We start from the raw sequence: 21,921 nt of genomic DNA, 5'->3' as shown, positions 1-21,921 counted from the left end.
AAATGTAGATGTATTTTATAAAGTTTCATTAGCTGTTTAAAAATTAACAAAAAAAGTGTAAAGTTTTAGTGTCTATAAAACAATGGGCGCTGCCATGTTGTAACTTAGGTTACCTTCTCTGCTGTGGCCAATTAGGGACAGTTATACATAAGTCACTAGAGTGTGCAGCCAATGGCTGTGTGGGATATAACAGTGTTCTGCACTTCCGTTTCTATCAGGAACAGAAAAGCTCCCAATTTTAAAATGTAATTACAGGAAAAGGGGACAACTTTAATATTTAAAGTATATTGAAGAATTGTTTTTATATATATGTTTTATCATTTTATATTCCTATCTCAAATTGTTTTTGGGGCATATTTATCAAGCTACGTATGGAGATTGACGTTCCCTTGTTTCCGGCTCACCTTAAACAGAAGTTATGAAGCAGCGGTCTAAAGACCGCTACTCCATAACTTGTCCGCCTGCTCTGAGGCCGCGGACAGAAATTAACCCGATCGAATATGATCAGGTTGATTGACACCAAGAACTGCTGGTGCAATGATAAAAGTTGACTTTTGCCCTCTCAGTATCTAATAGTGAAGTTAATTATGCAATATTAATACTAAGTACAGTACAGTGTTTATCTATGGCGATGAGACAGCATGGAAGTATTTGTGCCAGATGGAGATTAAAGGGACATTGTACACTAGATTTTTCTTTGCATAAATGTTTTGTAGATGATCCGTTTATATAGCCCATCTGGGAGTGTGTAACAATGTATAGTTTTGCTTATTTTAAAATAACATTTTGCTGATTTTCAGACTCCTAACCAAGCCCCACAGTTTTAGATGTATACTGATGTCTACAGATTCCTGCTGGCTCCTGTTTGTGTAATGAGTCTTTTCATATACAGGGGAGTCTAATCTTCCTGCTTTCTCATCCCATTCAATGGGTGTCCCAGCCTAACCTCATTAACAGTGCTAAACTGGGAGCATCTAAGTAAGTTTTTAAAAGGTTTTATACTAGATTTTTATGTCAGTATCTGTGCATATTCTTCTTTATTGTAGTGTATTATACATGCAGTTTTATGAAAATTGGTGTATATTGTCCCTTCAAGAGTGATTCTTGATAACTGAAAGATTATTTAACCTTTTATGATATGGAATCAAATCTTATTACCCAATAATAAAACCAATCTTACATCATCCATATGCCAAACCTAATATTGGAATACATTCCAATCTGAATTTAATAGTAGTTTATGGCAGAAATATTGCACAGAATCACCATATCCCTATATAATCCAATTGTAGCAAATCCTAAATTCCCTCCAGGGTTGTCATAGTGACCATTTAATGAATGGGCAGTTAAGGGGCTCCAATATGTAGACCAAATTAACCGAAATGTATCAAATATAATAAAAAAAATTATGACCAGTTAAGATCAGAATTCCAATCTTCCAAGATCCAATTTTTTTTGCATATCTTCAATTGTGTCATTTCTATAATTGCCTAAGGACAAATTATAAATTAGATTGGAATTAATTGTTAATATGTACTGTATATGTAACTACTCAATATCAAATATTTATAAGAGTTTACTTAAAGGGACATAATACTCATATGCTAAATCACTTGACTCTGATGCAGTATAACTGTAAAAAGCTGACAGGAAAATATCCCCTGAGCATCTCTATGTAAAAAAGGAAGATATTTTACCTCACAATCTCCTCAGCTCAGCAGAGTAAGTCCTGTGTAAAAAGTTATAGGATGTTTATATGGTAGTCCAGCGCTAAGATAACCCCTAGCTGTGATACACAAAGAGGGTCTAACCAGCCCCCAAAAAGGAAGAATTGAGAAAAAAAGATAGTGGACACAGCGCCAAAAAAGGCCTGGGGGTCAATATACACACAGAGTGATGGGAATAAAATTGAATAAAATTTATTACAATAAAAACTTAATACAATAAAACCTTCAAAAAGGGAGGACGCGTTAAGTATTACAATGGATAGTGATCAATACTGTGGGTAAGGACCCTGAATCCCTACAAGGGAAAGTGAGTCCACAGAAAACAAATTACCAATTTACAAATCAAAGTCTGTACTTAGGGAAATAACAACTGCAGCCTATTGGTAGAAACAAGCCCTTAATTAAAAGATGTCTAAATTACTGGCGCACAGTAAAAATAAAAAATAAAATAAATGTAGGCGGCTAATTACTGGTGAAGATGTCCCAGTAAGGCTGGACGTGACGGCTGGTTAGTATAGTGCAAGGTAAATGTAGCACGATAAGAAACAGCTTGCAGTTATGGATCCATATCTGAGAGTGAACCGCGGTGTACTGTATGTTCAGAAAAAATAATACAATGATGCTAATAGCAGATTGGGCTCACAATAAATAAACCAAATAACAAAGAACACAGTGCTCGCGGAAAGTGTGTGCAAAGATATGTGATGATAATATATAAACACAAATAGCGATAAACAAGTAATAAGGGAAATTGTATGAAGCAAAGACAAACAAATATCACAAATTATAGTGAGGATGGTGGAGACAAGTGCTAAGTCAATCAATAAAAAAATATAATAATAATGATGGAAAAAGTAATAGAGAGAAAAAATAAAAATCCAAAAGTGATGTCCAACAAAGGATCGTGATAAAAATAATGTTAGTGAAAAAATATCAGTTCAAAAATGTCAGTGAAACAAATAATGTCAGTGGAAAATAACAGTCATGTTGTATCCAAATGCAAAAGTGCTCCAAATGTAGAAGTGCTCCAAATATAAAAGTGTGAAAGTGGAGACCTTGGGGCCTAGTTATCAAGCCGTCAACCTCAAATACGCTGGAATTCCGCAGCGTATTTGTGGCTAAGCTGATTCGCCTTAGTTATCATAGGCTAGAGACCGGCAAAAGTAGAAATTTGTGACGTAAACTTCGATCCGCCGGACTCAGTCCGACACAGATCGATTCTTACGTCACTCCAGATGTTCCGCACACAAGTGCGGCACAATCTGACTACTTTTGCTAGTTATCAAAAAACTAGCAGGTACGCTTGGCACTTTTCGGGCCCAGCATACCTGGTTTTCAAACCGCCACCCTGGAGGCGGCAGATCCCATAGGAATCAATGGGAGTCTGACCATAGTGAAAGTACAAGTTCGCTGCTGCAAGACTTCCCATTGATTCCTATGGGAGATGTCTGCACCTAACACCCTAACATGTACCCCGAGTCTAAACACCCCTAATCTGTCCCCCCTACACCGCCGCAACTAAATAAAGTTATTACCCCCTAAATCGCCGCTCCCGGAGCCCACCGCAAGCTACTCTATACATATTAAACCCTAAACCGCCGCTCCCGGAACCCACCGCAACTATAATATATGTATTAACCCCTAAACCGCCGCTTCTTGACCCTGCCGCAACCTATATTAAATTTATTAACCCCTAATCTGCCCCCCCTACACCGTCGCCACCTATAATACATTTATTAACCCCTATCCTGCCCCCCACTACACCGCCGCCACTGTAATAAATTTATTAACCCCTAAACCTAAGTCTAACACTAACCCTAACACCCCCCTAACTTAAATATTAATTAAATAAATCTAAATAATATTTCTATTATGAACTAAATTAATCCTATTTAAAACTAAATACTTACCTATAAAATAAACCCTAATATAGCTAGAATATAAATAATAATTATATTGTAGCTATCTTAGGATTTATTTTTATTTTACAGGCATCTTTCAATTTATTTTAACTAGGTACAATAGCTATTAAATAGTTATTAACTATTTAATAGCTTACCTAGCTAAAATAAAGAGAAATTTACCTGTAAAATAAAAACTAACCTAAGTTACAATTACACCTAACACTACACTATACTTTAATAAATTATTCCTATTTAAAACTAAATACTTACCTGTAAAATAAACCCTAAGGCCTAGATTTGGAGTTTGGCGTTAGCCGTGAAAACCAGCGTTAGAGGCTCCTAACGCTGGTTTTAGGCTAACTCCGGTATTTGGAGTCACTCAAAATAGGGTCTAACGCTCACTTTTCAGCCGCGACTTTTCCATACCGCAGATCCCCTTACGTCAATTGCGTATCCTATCTTTTCAATGGGATCTTTCTAACTCCGGTATTTAGAGTCGTGTCTGAAGTGAGCGTTAGACATCTAACGACAAAACTCCAGCCGCAGGAAAAAAGTCAGTAGTTAAGAGCTTTCTGGGCTAACGCCGGTTCATAAAGCTCTTAACTACTGTACTCTAAAGTACACTAACACCCATAAACTACCTATGTACCCCTAAACTGAGGCCCCCCCACATCACCGCCACTTGATTAAATTTTTTTAACCCCTAATCTGCCGACCGCCACCTACGTTATACTTATGTACCCCTAATCTGCTGCCCCTAACACCGCCGACCCCTGTATTATAATTATTAACCCCTAATCTGCCCCCCACAACGTCGCCGCCAGCTACCTACAATAATTAACCCCTAATCTGCCGACCGCAAAGCGCCGCCACCTACATTATAGCTATGTACCCCTAATCTGCTGCCCCTAACACCGCCGACCCCTATATTATATTTATTAACCCCTAATCTGCCCCCCACAACGTCGCCTCCACCTGCCTACACTTATTAACCCCTAATCTGCCGAGCGGACCGCACCGCTACTATTATAAAGTTATTAACCCCTAATCCGCCTCACTAACCCTATAATAAATAGTATTAACCCCTAATCTGCCCTCCCTAACATCGCCAACACCTAACTTCAATTATTAACCCCTAATCTGCTGACCGGAGCTCACCGCTATTCTAATAAATGTATTAACCCCTAAAGCTAAGTCTAACCCTAACACTAACACCCCCCTAAATTAAATATAATTTTAATCTAACGAAATTAATTAACTCTTATTAAATAAATGATTCCTATTTAAAGCTAAATACTTACCTGTAAAATAAACCCTAATATAGCTACAATATAACAAATAATTACATTGTAGCTATTTTAGGATTAATATTTATTTTACAGGCAACTTTGTAATTATTTTAACCAGGTACAATAGCTATTTAATAGTTAATAACTATTTAATAGCTAAAATAGTTAAAATAATTACAAATTTACCTGTAAAATAAATCTAAGTTACAATTAAACCTACCACTACACTATCAATAAATTAATTAAATAAAATACCTATAATTATCTACAATTAAACCTACCACTACACTATCAATAAATTAATTAAATAAAATACCTACAATTATCTACAATTAAACCTAACACTACACTATCAATAAATAAATTAAATACAATACCTACAAATAACTACAATGAAATAAACTATCTAAAGTACAAAAAATATTAAATAACTAAGTTACAAAAAATAAAAAAATATTTACAAACATTAGAAAAATATTACAACAATTTTAAACTAATTACACCTACTCTAAGCCCCCTAATAAAATAACAAAGACCCCCAAAATAATAAAATGCCCTACCCTATTCTAAATTACTACATTTCAAAGCTCTTTTACCTTACCATCCCTGAACAGGGCCCTTTGCGGGGCATGCCCCAAGAAATTCAGCTCTTTTGCCTGTGAAAAAAAAACATACAATACCCCCCCCCCCAACATTACAACCCACCACCCACATACCCCTAATCTAACCCAAACCCCCCTTAAATAAACCTAACACTAAGCCCCTGAAGATCTTCCTACCTTGTCTTCACCCTACCAGGTTCACTGATCCGTCCTGAAGAACTCCTCCGATGTCCTGATCCAAGCCCAAGCGGGGGGCTGAAGAGGTCCATGATCCGGCTGAAGTCTTCATCCAAGCGGGAGCTGAAGAGGTCCATGATCCGGATGAAGTCTTCTATCAACGGCATCTTCAATCTTCTTTTTTCTGGATCCATCTTGCAGACCTCCGACGCGGAACATCCTCTTCTCCCGACGCCTACTAGCCGAATGACGGTTCCTTTAAGGGACGTCATCCAAGATGGCGTCCCTCGAATTCCGATTGGCTGATAGGATTCTATCAGCCAATCGGAATTAAGGTAGGAATATTCTGATTGGCTGATCGAATCAGCCAATCGGATTGAACTTGATTCTGATTGGCTGATTCCATCAGCCAATCAGAATATTCCTACCTTAATTCCGATTGTCTGATAGAATCCTATCAGCCAATCGGAATTCGAGGGACGCCATCTTGGATGACGTCCCTTAAAGGAACCGTCATTCGGCTAGTAGGCGTCGGGAGAAGAGGATGTTCCACGTCGGAGGTCTGCAAGATGGATCCGGAAGAAAGAAGATTGAAGATGCCGTTGATAGAAGACTTTATCCGGATCATGGACCTCTTCAGCTCCCGCTTGGATGAAGACTTCAGCTGGATCATGGACCTCTTCAGCCCCCCGCTTGGGCTTGGATCAGGACATCGGAGGAGCTCTTCAGGACGGATCGGTGAACCTGGTAGGGTGAATACAAGGTAGGAAGATCTTCAGGGGCTTAGTGTTAGGTTTATTTAAGGTGGGTTTGGGTTAGATTAGGGGTATGTGGGTGGTGGGTTGTAATGTTGGGGGGGGGTATTGTATGTTTTTTTTTTACAGGCAAAAGAGCTGAATTTCTTGGGGCATGCCCCGCAAAGGGTCCTGTTCAGGGCTGGTAAGGTAAAAGAGCTTTGAAATGTAGTAATTTAGAATAGGGTAGGGCATTTTGTTATTTTGGGGGTCTTTGTTATTTTATTAAGGGGCTTAGAGTAGGTGTAATTAGTTTAAAATTGTTGTAATATTTTTCTTATGTTTGTAAATATTTTTTTATTTTTTGTAACTTAGTTATTTTTTATTTTTTGTACTTTAGATAGTTTATTTCATTGTAGTTATTTGTAGGTATTGTATTTAATTTATTTATTGATAGTGTAGTGTTAGGTTTAATTGTAGATAATTGTAGGTAATTTATTTAATTAATTTAATGATAGTATAGTGTTAGGTTTAATTGTAACTTAGGTTAGGATTTATTTTAAAGGTAATTTTGTTATTATTTTAACTAGGTAACTATTAAATAGTTCTTAACTATTTAATAGCTATTGTACCTGGTTAAAATAATTACAAAGTTGCCTGTAAAATAAATATTAATCCTAAAATAGCTACAATGTAATTATAATTTTTATTGCAGCTATATTAGGATTTATTTTACAGGTAAGTATTTAGCTTTAAATAGGAATAATTTATTTAATAAGAGTTAATTAATTTCATAGATTAAAATTATATTTAATTTAGGGGGGTGTTAGTGTTAGGGTTAGACTTAGCTTTAGGGGTTAATACATTTATTAGAATAGCGGTGAGCTCCGGTCGGCAGATTAGGGGTTAATAATTGAAGTTAGGTGTCGGCGATGTTAGGGAGGGCAGATTAGGGGTTAATACTATTTATTATAGGGTTAGTGATGCGGATTAGGGGTTAATAACTTTATTATAGTAGCGCTCAGGTCCGCTCGGCAGATTAGGGGTTAATAAATGTAGGCAGGTGGAGGCGACGTTGAGGGGGGCAGATTAGGGGGTAATAAATATAATATAGGGGTCGGCGGTGTTAGGGGCAGCAGATTAGGGGTACATAAGGATAATGTAAGTAGCGGCGGTTTACGGAGCGGCAGATTAGGGGTTAAAAATAATATGCAGGGGTCAGCGATAGCGGGGGTGGCAGATTAGGGGTTAATAAGTGTAAGGTTAGGGGTGTTTAGACTCGGGGTACATGTTAGGGTGTTAGGTGCAGACGTAGGAAGTGTTTCCCCATAGCAAACAATGGGGCTGCGTTAGGAGCTGAACACGGCTTTTTTGCAGGTGTTAGGTTTTTTTTCAGCTCAAACAGCCCCATTGTTTCCTATGGGGGAATCGTGCACGAGCACGTTTTTTAGGCTGGCCGCTTGCGTAAGCAACTCTGGTATCGAGAGTTGAAGCTGCGTTAAAAATGCTCTACGCTCCTTTATTGGAGCCTAACGCAGCCTTTTTGTGGACTCTCAATACCAGAGTTATTTTTATGGTGCGGCCAGAAAAAAGCCGGCGTTAGCTACGCGGGTCGTTATCGACAAAACTCTAAATCTAGGCCTAAGATAGCTACAATGTAATTAATAATTACATTGTAGCTATTTTAGGAATTATATTTATTTTACAGGTAACTTTGTATTTATTTTAGCTAGTTAGAATAGTTATTAAATAGTTATTAACTATTTAATAACTCCCTAGCTAAAAGAAATACAAAATTACCTGTAAAATAAATCCTAACCTAAGTTACAATTAAACCTAACACTACACTATCATTAAATAAATTAAATAAATTAACTACAAATAACTACAATTAAATACAATTACATAAACTAACTAAAGTACAAAAAAAAAAGCTAAGTTACAAAAAATAAAAAAAATAGGTTACAAACATTTAAAAAATATTACAACAATTTTAAGCTACTTACACCTAATCTAAGCCCCCTAATAAAATAACAAACCCCCCCAAAATAAAAAAATGCCCTACCCTATTCTAAATTAAAAAAGTTCAAAGCTCTTTTACCTTACCAGCCCTTAAAAGGGCCATTTGTGGGGCATGCGCCAAAGAATTCAGCTCTTTTGCCTGTAAAAGAAAAATACAACCCCCCAACATTAAAACCCACCACCCACATACCCACATGTTACAATCAGCCAATAGAATGCGAGCTCAATCTGATTGGCTGATTGGAACAGCCAATCGGATTGAACTTGAATCTGATTGTCTGATTCAATCAGCCAATCAGATTTTTCCTACCTTAATTCCAATTGGCTGATAGAATCCTATCAGCCAATCGGAATTGAAGGGATGCCATCTTGGATGACGTCCCTTAAAGGAGCCTTCATTCGTCGGTAGTCCGTCGGGAAAGAAGGATGTTCCGCGTCGGCGGGATGAAGATTGAAGACCCCGCTTGGAAGATGACATCGCCCGGATAGAAGACTTCTTCAGCGCCTCTTGGAAGATGACATCGCCCGGATGGAAGACTTCTTCAGCGCCGCTTGGAGGATCACTTCATCGGATGGAAGATTTCTTCAGCGCTGCTTGGAGGATAACTTCTGCCGCTCCGGGTCTCCTCTTCGGTTCCATCGCTGCTCGGCTGAGTGAAGACGACTCAAGGTAGGATGATCTTCAGGGGATTAGTGTTAGGTTATTTTAAGGGGGTTTGGGTTAGATTAGGGGTATGTGGGGGGTGGTGGGTTTTAATGTTGGGGGGGGTTGTATTTTTCTTTTACAGGCAAAAGAGCTGAATTCTTTGGGGCATGCCCCACAAATGGCCCTTTTAAGGGCTGGTAAGGTAAAAGAGATTTGAATTTTTTTAATTTAGAATAGGGTAGGGCATTTTTTTATTTTTGGGGGGGTTGTTATTTTTATTAGGGGGCTTAGATTAGGTGTAAGTAGCTTAAAATTGTTGTAATATTTTTAAAATGTTTGTAACTTATTTTTTTTATTTTTTGTAACTTAGCTTTTTTTATTTTTTGTACTTTAGTTTATGTAATTGTATTTAATTGTAGTTATTTGTAGGTAATTTATTTAATTAATTTAATGATAGTGTAGTGTTAGGTTTAATTGTAACTTAGGTTAGGATTTATTTTACAGGTAATTTTGTATTTCTTTTAGCTAGGTAGTTATTAAATAGTTAATAACTATTTAATAACTATTCTAACTAGCTAAAATAAATACAAAGTTACCTGTAAAATAAATATAAATCCTAAGATAGCTACAATATAATTATTATTTATATTGTAGCTATATTAGGGTTTATTTTAAAGGTAAGTATTTAGTTTTAAATAGGATTAATTTAGTTCATAATAGAAATATTATTTAGATTTATTTAATTAATATTTAAGTTAGGGGGGTGTTAGGGTTAGTGTTAGACTTAGGTTTAGGGGTTGATAATTTTATTACAGTGGCGGCGGTTGTGTGGGGGGCAGGATAGGGGTTAATAAATTTATTATAGGTGGCGACGGTGTAGGGGGGGCAGGATAGGGGTTAATAAATTTAATATAGGTTGCGGCGGTGTCAGGGAGCGGCGGTTTAGGGGTTAAACTATTTATTTAGTTGCGGCGAGGTGTGGGATCAGCAGGATAGGGGTTAATAACTTTATTATAGAGGGCGACGGTATAGGGGGCGCAGGATAGGGGTTACTAGGTATAATGTAGGTGGCAGCGGTGTCTGGGAGCGGCGGTTTAGGGGTTAATACATTTATAAGAGTTGCGGCGGGGTCTAGGAGCGGCGGTTTAGGGGTTAATACATTTATAAGAGTTGCGGCGGGTTCTAGGAGTGGCGGTTTAGGGGTTAGTAACTTTATTTAGTTGCGGGGCACTCCGGGGGCGCCGGTATAGGGGGTAGAACAGTGTAGTTAGTGTGGGTGCTTAGTGACAGGCTAGCAAGAAAGCTGTAAAAAAGCCGAAGAGCAGCGAGATCAGATGAGTGATAACTCTCACAGTCCGCTGCTCATCGCCCCGTACTTGGTGCGCGGCTTTTTGACAGCTTTTTTGATAACTTAGGCGAATTTTTGCAGTTCCGCGGCGGCGATGTGAGGCGAGCTTAGGCGAGCGTATTGGGCCGGCGAAGACAGGTAAAATAGACACGTTGATAACTACCCCCCCTTGGATCCAAATGAATCCTTGATGGAAATCAGCTGCTCCTGTAATGTCCCAGTGGATTCCTAAAATCAAAATTAAAACATAGCCTAACACAATTGACAAATACTCAGAAATATTGAAAAGATGCTTACCAATGGGTCTACGCATTTCGGTCCTCAATGGACCTTTATCAAGACTGATAAAAAAAAAAAGTTATACTCAGCTGCAACCCAGCTACAGGTAAAAAAAAAAAAAAAAGGAAGAAATGAACACACAGCAGCCAATCAGCATCAACAGTGTTGAGGTCATGAACTCTTTTACTGTGATCTCATAAGATTTCACTTAAAGGGACATGCCACCCACATTTTTCTTTTATGATTTAGAAAGAGAATGCAATTTTAAACATCTTTCTAATTTACTTATATTATCTAATTTGTTTTATTCTCTTGATATTCTTTTATGAAAAGCATATCTAGATATGCTCACTAGCTGCTGATTGGTTGTTGCACATAAAAGCATCGTGTGTTTGGCTCACCATGTGCATTGCTTTTTCTTCAACTAAGGATATTTAAAAAATGAAGCAAAATAAATAATGGAAGTAAATTGTAATGTTGTTTAAATTTCTATTCTCTATCTGAATCATGAAAGAAAGATTTTGGGTTTAGTGGCCCTTTAACTCTCTTGAGATTTCATGGTAAACTTCCTTAAACTAAATAGGGAAATAAGATGAGTGTGCACAAAGCTCACTCCCTTAGCTGTCCCGGGACAGACATACTGATTTGCTGCTTAGAAGTCCTTTACAATGGAATGTGGCTACGGAGGATCTTTTGAGGTAAAATATCTTTCTTTTTTACGTAGAGATGTTCAGGTGATATTTTCTAGTCAGCTTTTTACAGCTATGCTGCATCACTTTCAAGTGCTTCAACATTTGGGTATCATGGCCCTTTAAGTCAGGCCCATTTAAACCTTTTAACGCAGAAATGGCAAATAGATTTTCTAGGAATAACTAAAGATAGGGTCATTCAATTTTCAGATTGACCATAAAGGGCTGACAAGATTAGCCAAATGGCACAAAACCAGTAAAGGTAGTTGTTTAAAGTGTAACTATCCCTCTGCTGGCTTAACACACTGTTTTTGGGCGTGTCCCAAGATATCTCAATTCTGGGGGAAAGTGAATGTTTGGTTAAACAAAATGTCTGAATAATTCCATCTCTCTCCAGGCCAATCATATTTCCTTTTTTACAAAATATTCAAATAATTTGGTTAACAATAAACTGGTGAATATGGTCATTTTTCTTGGGCATAATATGATTCTGAAATTATGAAAGTGTAAATACCCAGTGTCAATCTCTGAATTTGTCAAAGCTATCTCTTCACAAATTATCGGGTAGATTACAAATTTGCCCAATTGCGGGCACACGATAAATAACTAGCCATTACAAGTGGCTGGTTATTGCTCCCATGAGTTTGCGGTAGAAATTAGCGCTCAGAAACCTCTGGTTAATTTTCTAAAAGTGCCTCAAATGTCCCCAAAATAGAGGGTTTTTTTTTCTTTATGAAAAAAATGTAGCATTTTTTTTCATAAACAAATACTTCACTATGAAGTTTTAAGGGGTTAAAAGTGGCGAGTGTGGGGTGTTAGAAAAAAAAAAGTCACTGAAAGTGCCTATTACATAGGTGTATGTGAACTGTGTGTTCCCTGTAAATATATATGTATATGCTTTCAACTAAGAATACCAAGAGAACAAAGCAAAATTGGTGATAAAAGTAAATTGGAAAGTTGTTTAAAATTACATGCCCTATCTGAATCATGAACGTTTTTTTGGGACTTGACTGTCCCTTTAATTCATATCCATATTTAACCCTCCCCCACACTTAGGGGCCAATTTATTAACAGTCGGATGAACATGATTCACTGTAGTGGATACTCTGTCGGCATTTAACAATCGGCCTCTAGTAGGGGGTGTCAATCAACCCGATCGTATGAGATTGTGCGGTTTGATGTCCGCAGCCTCAGAGGAGGCGTACGAGTTAACGTGAAGGTCAAGTTACAAGCACAGCCTCCCAGCATTGCCTAGACTTATCAAGATGAGCAGTATTTAAAATAAATAGATTTAAAAAAAATCATGACTTACTTACCGATAAGCGCAGCACTCCTGCCCGCCATCTTGTCTAATTGATTGACAGATGACGTATCCTAAACCAACTAATCCTTGTTTCCCCCCCGGGGCGTTCAGCCCCTTTGCGTAAACGTCATGGCCCTGGGGTAACAAGGATTAGTTGGTTTAGGATACGTCATCTGTCAATCAATTAGACAAGATGGCGGGCGGTAGTGCTGCGCTTTTCGACGGAGCAGTTTAAAGGTAAAAATATAAGAAAATAAATAGATTTAAAAAAAATCATGACAAACTCCTGCTCGTTTTGATAAGTCTATGCAATGTCGTGAGGCTGTGCTTGCAACTTGACCTTCACTTTAAGGAGCAGCGGTCTTAAGACCGCTGCTCCTTAACTCCTGTTCCCGGCGAGCCTGAAGGCTCGCGTGGAAACAGGGGCATCCAGGTCCATTTGGCCCTTAATAAATCGGACCCTTAGTATTTGAACTGTTGGTGGTTATGGCATTGTGTTTTTTGTTGTTGTTTTTTTAAACTCTAAACCTCAGCTGCGAGTCAGCACTGATTGGCTAAAATGCAAGTCTGTAAAAGAACTGACATAAGGGGGCAGTCTACAGAGGCTTAGGGCTAGATTTATTAAAGCTGAGGCATACAGGGACGCGTATACGCGCCCCTATACACCTCAGTTCGCCTGTGACGGGGCGAAAATACCCCCAGGTATTCGGCATTGCACACGAGCGCAATTTTGCGCTTGCGTGCAATCCCGCCACCTGCCCGCGCACAGCCAATCACGCGTGGGCAGGAGCTGTCAATCTCCTCGGTCTGACTAGACCGAGGAGATTGAATTTCGCCACATTAGAGGTGGCAAAGAGGCTAAGGAAGCAGCGGTCTGGTGACTGCTGCTTGATAAATGACGGCGAGCAAGTTCTTGTGAGAACTTGCAGCCGTAGGGCGTTAATAAATCTAGCCCTTAGATACAAGGTAATCACAGACGTTAAAAAATATATTAATATAACCAATAGGAAATGGGTAATAAAGGGATTATCTATCCTTATAAACAATTACAATTCTGGAGTAGACTGTATCTTTAAGCATCTATCTATCACATCCCACAATATAATCATGTATCTATGTATACATCTAATATACCTATATATATTTACCTATATATGTTCTACTGTAATACTTTACTGCATTTACACAAAAACTAGTAGATTAAAGAGAATATTATGATAACAAACACTCTACACTTCTGCCCTATGTCTGACCTAATGTAATGGTTATTTTTTTATTATTATTTAGATAATGAATACAATTTTAAACGACTTTTAAATTTATGTTATTATGTAATTTGCTTTGTTCATTTTGTATGCTTTGTTAAAAAGCATACATAGGTGGGCTTAGGAGCTACAGTTCACCTATATGCTTTTTATCAGTGGGTTTCCCTATGTGTTCAGCTAGTTCCCAGTAGCTCCTTCAATAAAGGATAACACGAGAATGAAGCAATAATCTAATAATAGAACTAAATTGGAAAGTAGTTTAAAAATGTATGTTCTATATGAATCATGAAAAATGTGGTGTTTCCTTTTAACCATTTAATTATGGTTCAATTTGCAATTACTAGTGGGGGAAAAAATTACAGAAATTACAGATAAACATTTTCTATTCAATATCAAAATTAACCTCTAGGGTCAATTAATGGTAACAAATATAATTGCACATCAACATATTTTTTTAGGTTTTAAAGACCATTAACATTATGGAATTACATTTATTGCAATGGAAAATATTTTATTATAAAATGTTATTATATTATAAAATTTTATTATCCAATAACCTATAAAACAAACATACATCATAATCCCTATTTGCCTATTTTGTTTTACATTGCCGGTGTATATAATAAAATGGTTAATGAAAGCTTTAAATGTGAATATGATCATTACAGTTGCGGCATGATTAAGGGCTTAGTGGGGTTTGACACATCACTATATATGAACATTATACTTGTTATTTTTTTAAGGGACGTGCTATTGCTATTCATTTGTGGTTTCACAAAGAGGGGGTGAGCAGAGACCCCATGTATAGCATGTACTCTTTAGATTGGTGATATGAACTAAGTGCTGCGTTATACAAATATACTGTGAACTTACTTTACATACAGTCTATAACATATAGTTTATACTCACATCTACCCCAGAACTTACCTTGACTAAATAGGGCACCACTCCTTGCTTATGTATCTGTAGAAGGTTCCCTAGTACAGGCAGAGGGAACGGTCCAGGGGGAAGTCGCCTCCTTTTCCATGTCAACTTTATGGATAAGAGAATAAACAATAATGAGGTGAAAGTAACTAATATAACTACAGAGCTCCTGAAGTCTATCATGTCTCCAGTAAGTGAAGAATAATAAATTATTTGACTAATAGAGATTGTTTTGTTCTTTTCTGAAGCTGCCCTTTAGCATTTGACTTCCAGATGTGGTAAGCTAGCTGCTGGGCAAGCGCCCAATTGGATCAAAACTTAGAATTTGTGTAACGAGGCAACCAAACATGTTTCAACAAAAAATTGTGGAGCCAATTTTATTCTGGAATTGTTTTGTATAACATTACAGTCTGTTAAACACTAAAAACATCTGAAGCAGTGAATAAAAGAGTGTATTATCTTTGGAGTTCCTACATGGGTGAAAGATCAAATAAAATAATTTGGGCAAGATTACGAGTGGCGCGTTAACTGTAGCGCACAAGTGATACAGGGTATTTTGTGGCTCTTTGTGCGCAATGTAAATAATACACATATTAGGAGCTCAAAGTAAACACGTTTCAGAGCAATCAAATCTAAACGCGAGTTTCGGACCAGCGCAACGTAAAAAAATTGCATTAAAAAGTTATAAGGACTCAACGATATGAGGGTTCAGGCGTTTTAAAAAAAAAAAGCATGCAAAGAGCATTAACCCCTTAAGGACCGAGAATTTCAGACAAAAAACAATAAACCAGAGCATTTTTAACTTCATTTAAACTGTAATAGACAACCCAAGGTATTGCTTTAGGACCATTTTGTTAAATTTCATGCCACCATTTTCCTGCCAAATGCAATCAAATAAAATAAAAATTGTTAACTTTTTCACAAACTTTGGGGTTCTCACTGAATTTATTTACATATCATGTATAAAGTCATAACACAAATGGTTGTGAAAGCTTCTCTAGTATTTCCTTTGTTTAGAAATAGCAGACATACATGGCTTTGCCATTGCCTTTTGGTAATTAGAAGGCCACTTATTGCAGCTGCTCACCACACTTATGGCAGAGAAGATGTTAATCAGGTATCTTGTAAGGTTAAGTTTAGCTATAGTGTAAAGATCACCCTTCTACCTGATATCTCACAACCCTTGATCTCTACCTGATCCTTCCTAAATAGCTCTCTTCTCTCCCTTAACCCCCCCACACACACACAGGTCACCACCATCGTAGGTACTGGCAGACAGTCTGCCAATGAGAAGTTTTTTAGGGCTTTATATATATATATATATATATATATATATATATATATATATATATATATATATATATATATATATATATATATATATATATATATATATATATATAATTTTATTATTTTCTGCAGTGTAGGATTCCCCAGATACACTCCCACCTCCCAAATCCCTCCTACCAGCTTGTTAACCCTCCTCCTTCTAACTACTATCCACCATCTTAGGTAATGCCCAGTACCCCTCACTCACCCCCCCTCCAGGTGATTGTTCTGTAAGGCCCCCTTTTATAACACTTTCTGTATGTAGTGGATCCCTCCCTTTCCCTCCCTCTCACTGTGAAAATCCTTTCCTGCTGTGCAGCAGTTCCGCCCACTCCTGCCCCCCTCCAGCAATGGGCTGCCCACCTGCCTGCCTCCTGACCCTCCCACACACACCACCAACGTACAGCACCACCGCAAATTGATGCAGAGATGCACTACTATTTATGCACTGCCCCATATGTAAGGCATGCAGAATTAGTGCAATCTCTGGCTAAATTATTGAAATATTTTATATAAAATATTAATATTTAAAATTATTATATATACTGTTCTATGGAATATTAGCTCTGTTCTATGGAATATTTAGAATATTTTACAGTGTGCATAATTTAAATAATATTTATTTTTTAAAAATGTACATTTAATCTTTCAATAATGTGCATTGAAGATAGCAATTCTTTAGGCAAGCTAACCCAAGCCAACGGTGTTAGTCCAAAGTTGCGAACCCTGATTCACGTTACACTTATTTTACATTCTTATGTTTTTCACCTAGAAAATAATGTACTTTTTATTTTAAATTCTAAATATATAGTAGACTGTCCCTTTAACACTGCTCTCAACCCGAACATGGGGGCATCTGTGTGGACACAAAAATGTTAGGTGGGGTTAGGAGTGGCCAGGGCAGGAGCAGAGCTTAAGGCAGATTTAAGACTCTGGGAGGCAGTTTTGCATTTTGGGGACTACAGAACCTGTCGAAGAAGTCGTTTACGGGTCAGGGGTTTGGCGAGGGCACTGCAATTAGGGACACATTTCCGGTAGTATCCTACGGTTCCTAGGAAAGCCAAGACTTGGGTTTTGGTCTTGGGAGTGGGCCAGTTTGCCACTGCCTCAACCTTAGCCAGTTCTGGCCGCTGCTTTCCACAGCCCACTCGGTGGCCCAGGTACTGGACCTCCAAGCACCCTATGGTGCATTTGTCGAGCTTCAAGGTCAGCCCAGTGGCTCTGAGGCAGTCTAAAACAACGCCTAAGTGGACCTGATGGTCCTCCCAGGTGTCGCTATAAATTGCAATGTCATCTAGGTATGCACAGGCATAGCCTAGGAGGCCATCCAGAAGGTGATCCACCATCCTTTGGAAGGTGGCGGGAGCATTCTTCATCCCAAACGGCATGACCTTGAACTGGTAGAGGCCAAAGGGGGTGTTGAAGGTGGACTTGGGAACGGACTCAGGTTGTAAGGGGATCTGCCAGTATCCCTTGCAGAGGTTGAGGGGGGCCAGGAAGTGGTCACTGGCAATTTTGTCTAATAGGTCATTGATGCAGAACTGGGTAGTCCCGTCCTTCTTGGGTACCAGCACCACCGGGGAGGCCCAGGGACTGTTGGATGGATGGTTCAACAACACCTAGGTCCAACATTCCCCAGAGCTCACGGAGCATATTGTCCCTAACTGCCTCTGGGACCCTGTAGGCTGGATGTCGTATGGGGGCCTGTCCGGGGGTCTCCACTCAGTGTATGGCCACTGTGGTGTATTCAGGGACAGTAGAGAACATATATCATCTGTCTTCCCAGAGTTTCCGAACTTGCTCTCTCTGTCCAGTCCCTAACCTCTCATCTAGGGGGTATGTTGGCTACTCCTTGGGGTCTCATTTATCCCAGGGAGCTCTGGGAGCACATATAGCTGCCACATCCTTGGTCCTTTCTAGGTATGCCTTTAACATGTTCACATGAAAGGTCATCTGAACATTTGGCTACCAAGTAGGTGGTGTCATTTAGCTATTCCACCACCCAGTAGGGTCCCTGCCAGGAGGTCTGTAGCTTGTCTGTTTGTACAGGCTTCAGAGCTAGGACCTTCTGCCCTACTGTCATGGTCCAAGTATGAGCATTTTGATTGTACCATCATTTCTGTTTTCTTTGAGCGACTTGAAGGTTCTCTCGCACCCTGTCGGCGAGGTCCTTTAGTCGGTCCCTGAGTTGGAGGATGAACTCCAAAATAGATGGTCCTTTCTCTTCTGTGGCTCCCTCCCAATGGTCTCTCACTAGGTGTAGGAGTTCTCTTATCTTCCGGCTATACACAAATTTGAATTGGGAGAAACCGGTGGATTCCTGGGGCACCTCTCTATATGCAAAGAAGAGGTGCGGCAGGAACCTCTCCCAGTCCTTGTGAGTGGACAAGAACACCCTAAGCAACTGCTTTAAGGTCCCGTTAAACCGTTCACATAGCCCATTAGTCTGGGGGTGATATGGAGCACTGTGCAGGGGTTTGATCTTGCATAGCCTCCACAACTACCAGGTGATCTCTGCAGTGAACTGGGTTAACTGGTTGGAGATCACTTCCTGGGGGAAGCCTATCCTGGTGAATATCTGGAGCATTGCATCTGCCGCTGTCTCTGCTTGGATATTGGCCAGGGAGATTGCCTCCTGGTATCGGGTGGCATAGTCAACCACTGTAAGTATATACTTCTTCCCAGTGGGGCTAGGTCGGGTCAAAGGTCCAATTATATCTACTCCCACTCTACTGAATCCTTAATGTCTACTGTAATCCCTGGTCAAAAAAAGGTCTGGTTCAGGTGGTGGTGGGTCCTAGACTTTCCTAAATGTCCATCTAGAGGAATATCATGCCCTATCCACAGTAGGTCAGACCAAAACTTCTTCGGTACAGCCAGCTGACGTTTGGGCACCGGTCCTTTTCTCCTCTCAGAGATCCGGTACAGGAGCCCTCTCTCCCACTGGAAATGTTTCTCACCGGGCCCTGGGAGTCAGTCCCTACCCGGTCACGTAAGGGGCTAGGGTCGGGTCGCTAAGGGTCTCTTGGGCGAAGTCAGAGGGGGATGCTAAGGAGAATTGGTCAGCGGGTAGGGTAGGAGTCGGGGTGGTAGGTCTTACCAGGGTCCCCAGATCAGTTGCGGTGGCTTGGCGACTGGCTTGCTGGTGGGTGGTAACTGCAGCAACATCCTGTGGTTTATCCCCTAGAAAGGCTGAGGTAGGGTGGCCGAGGTCATTTCCCAGTAAGACCTCAGCAGGCAAGTGGCTCATGACCCCCTCTTCTATAGCACTGGGGCCGACACCCCAATCCAAGTGCACTCGTGCTGTGGGGATCCTTAGTACGGCACCCCCAGCCACCTCAATGGTATGCTTCCTCCCTGTATGGCCAGAGGCGGGGGCCAGGTGTGTTTGGACTATGGTGACTATAGCTCCAGTGTCCCTCAGACCCTGGGCCGGCTGGACGTTGACCCAGACATCCTGGTGATGGTGTCGTTGGTTGTCGCCAGTTGCAGGGTGCACTTCATGCAGGACCCAGACTTCTTCTTCAGCCCAACCGGTGTAGTTGATGGGGTCCTCATTGTATAGGCAATGGGCCGCAGCTTGTTAGCTCCTGACAGGAGTACTGGTCCACTGAGCCAGAGAGGGATTCCTTGGCCTCCACTCTGGGCACTCTTGTCTTATGTGGCTTGCCCATCCACACTCGTAGCACCCCTGGGATGAGCTGGACCCAGGGAGGTCGACAGGCGCCGGTCGAGTCTGGGGGTACCGAGTAGGCACCGGAGGGCAGGCAGAGGTGAGAGTGGAGTGGGTCAACGGTTGGTGCTCAGGGGTGGTCTGGCGCGGGGCATACAAGTATTAATCAGCCAGGACGGCTGCCTGATCGACTGTTACAGGCCCCTTATCTTTCACCCAGTCTCGGACCTCCACCAAGGAGTGGTTGTAGAAATGTTCTAACAAACTGGACCAAGAACCAGGTGAACCAGTGGGTCCACTTAGTGAACGACTGCCCCTCTTGTCTTTTTAGTCCTCGGAACTTCAGACGTTGAGCCTCTGGCGTGAGCCTATAGCAGGCAAGGATGCATTATTTCACCCCGTCGTAGTGCTTCTGGTCCCCTGGGGGTACAGTGTGAAAAGCATCCAAAGCACGACCGGACAGCTTCCCAAGCAAGATGATTACTCAGTCGGTAGAGGCAACACCCTGCAGCTCACACTGGGTCTCGAAAAGTTGGAGGTAGCTGTCAATCTCCTCACTGTCTTTGAAGGCTCGAAAAGCCTTGTGGGGTAGCTTTTTTTACCAGCACGGCTGCCCCCATTGATTTCTGGAACTCAGCATGTGGACCCGAGTGGCTTCTGTGACCATCTGCGTGATAATCTCTACAGGCGGGTTATAGAGGGCCAGCCGCCACTGGATATCCCTCTGGAGGTCAGACATTGTAGTCTCCGGGGTTGAAGCCTCGCTGGGCCATCCCCTGCTCTGGCTGCTATCAGCCTCACTAGCTGGCTCGCTAGCTATATCGTCCTCCATCAGTTCCTTGATGATGGCCGCTTTAGACTTATGGCCGGCAGTTTTCTCCAGAGCTTCCAGCAGATCTTTCAAGGTTTCCTTTCGGCGTCCAGCATACTGCTCTATCCAAAGAAGTCTTCAGTTGTTGGTTTGGACATTCAAGGTAGATGGAAGCATCCCACCGCTGCCAACCAATGTGACGGACTCCTGCTACCCCGATTGGGTAGCTCAGCCAAAGGATCCTTCCAGCACCTGGAACCTGCAGCTATGTAGCGGAGAAGAGTGATTATAGCAGTTCCCACCCAAATAACTAGACAGGCTAGCATTCACGTGAAACAAGAAGTACACTTTATTGGGGAAACACACAACATTTATACACAAACTGATCTTCCCACCCCTCCAGACAGGCTGGTGCCTCCATAATGTTCAATGGGTCCCAGTGTCCAGCGGTACAGGGAGGGTGCATTGATGGTGATCCCGGGTGAGCGTCGGCACTTCCAGGGTGTCGTAAAGCCCTTAGCCCCCAGCTGCTTCAGTCCAAAAAGCGCCTTGATCCATTGCTGGGAGTCAGAGTTATGGGCTACCCAGTGTACACCAGGAAGACCTCTGGCAAATGGGTATTGAGGGGAGGTCCGAAACCCCCAGTTCCTAAGAGGGCTCACCCCTGGAAATCACCCCACCTCTAGTCCTCCCTGAGAGGTATCAATCCCCAAAAGAGCGGAGCTCTAGAATGAGGTGCCGTTGGAGTTAAAGGGGACCAGGAATCCGAGCTTCTGTGGTTGGCCAGCATTTCAATGGGGCCGGCCAGCCGAAGGGCGGTCTGCTGAGTAGGGCTCAGAAACCCCAGTTCCCTATGGAGCTCACCTCCGACATTTGACCCACATCTTACCTTCCCCACAGGCTACCAGTCCCTAAAAGAGCGGAGCTCTGGGGCAAGGGGCCTCTGAAGCAGCCAGAGGTAAAGATCTCTGAGGAATGCCGGGGGCGGCAGCCAGCTGGTAGATCCAGGGGCCCTGCCGGCCGGAGAGGGATAGGTCAGTCAGAGACCAGCTCTTTCAAGATCAGGTTCACACACACATTCTCACAGAAAAGGAAAGGTCTGGGAGATTGCGGTTGCTCTGAGGAGCCCAAAACTGCCAAGAAACGACAGGAGGTGAGGTAGTAGGGGGTAGGAGTTTAACCCTTGCAGCCTGGTATTA

General features: G+C 41.0%; 1 protein-coding gene across 1 annotated transcript in view; it reads right to left on the bottom strand.

Moving 5' to 3' along the window:
• LOC128636471 (cytochrome P450 2F2) overlaps positions 1 to 15,092 on the bottom strand; it is a 49,132-nt gene extending 34,040 nt beyond the window's left edge. Inside the window, exon 1 of the mRNA XM_053689484.1 lies at positions 14,913 to 15,092. Coding sequence (XP_053545459.1) covers positions 14,913 to 15,092 — 180 coding nt within the window. The remainder of the gene's footprint in view (positions 1 to 14,912) is intronic.
• Between the last annotated feature and the right edge of the window lie 6,829 nt (positions 15,093 to 21,921).

This window comes from Bombina bombina, chromosome 7 (assembly GCF_027579735.1).
Source record: "Bombina bombina isolate aBomBom1 chromosome 7, aBomBom1.pri, whole genome shotgun sequence".
NCBI classification, from domain to species: Eukaryota; Metazoa; Chordata; class Amphibia; order Anura; family Bombinatoridae; genus Bombina; species Bombina bombina.
The sequence above is the reverse complement of the archived record's forward strand: the minus strand, read 5'-3'. Positions and strand labels throughout refer to the sequence as shown.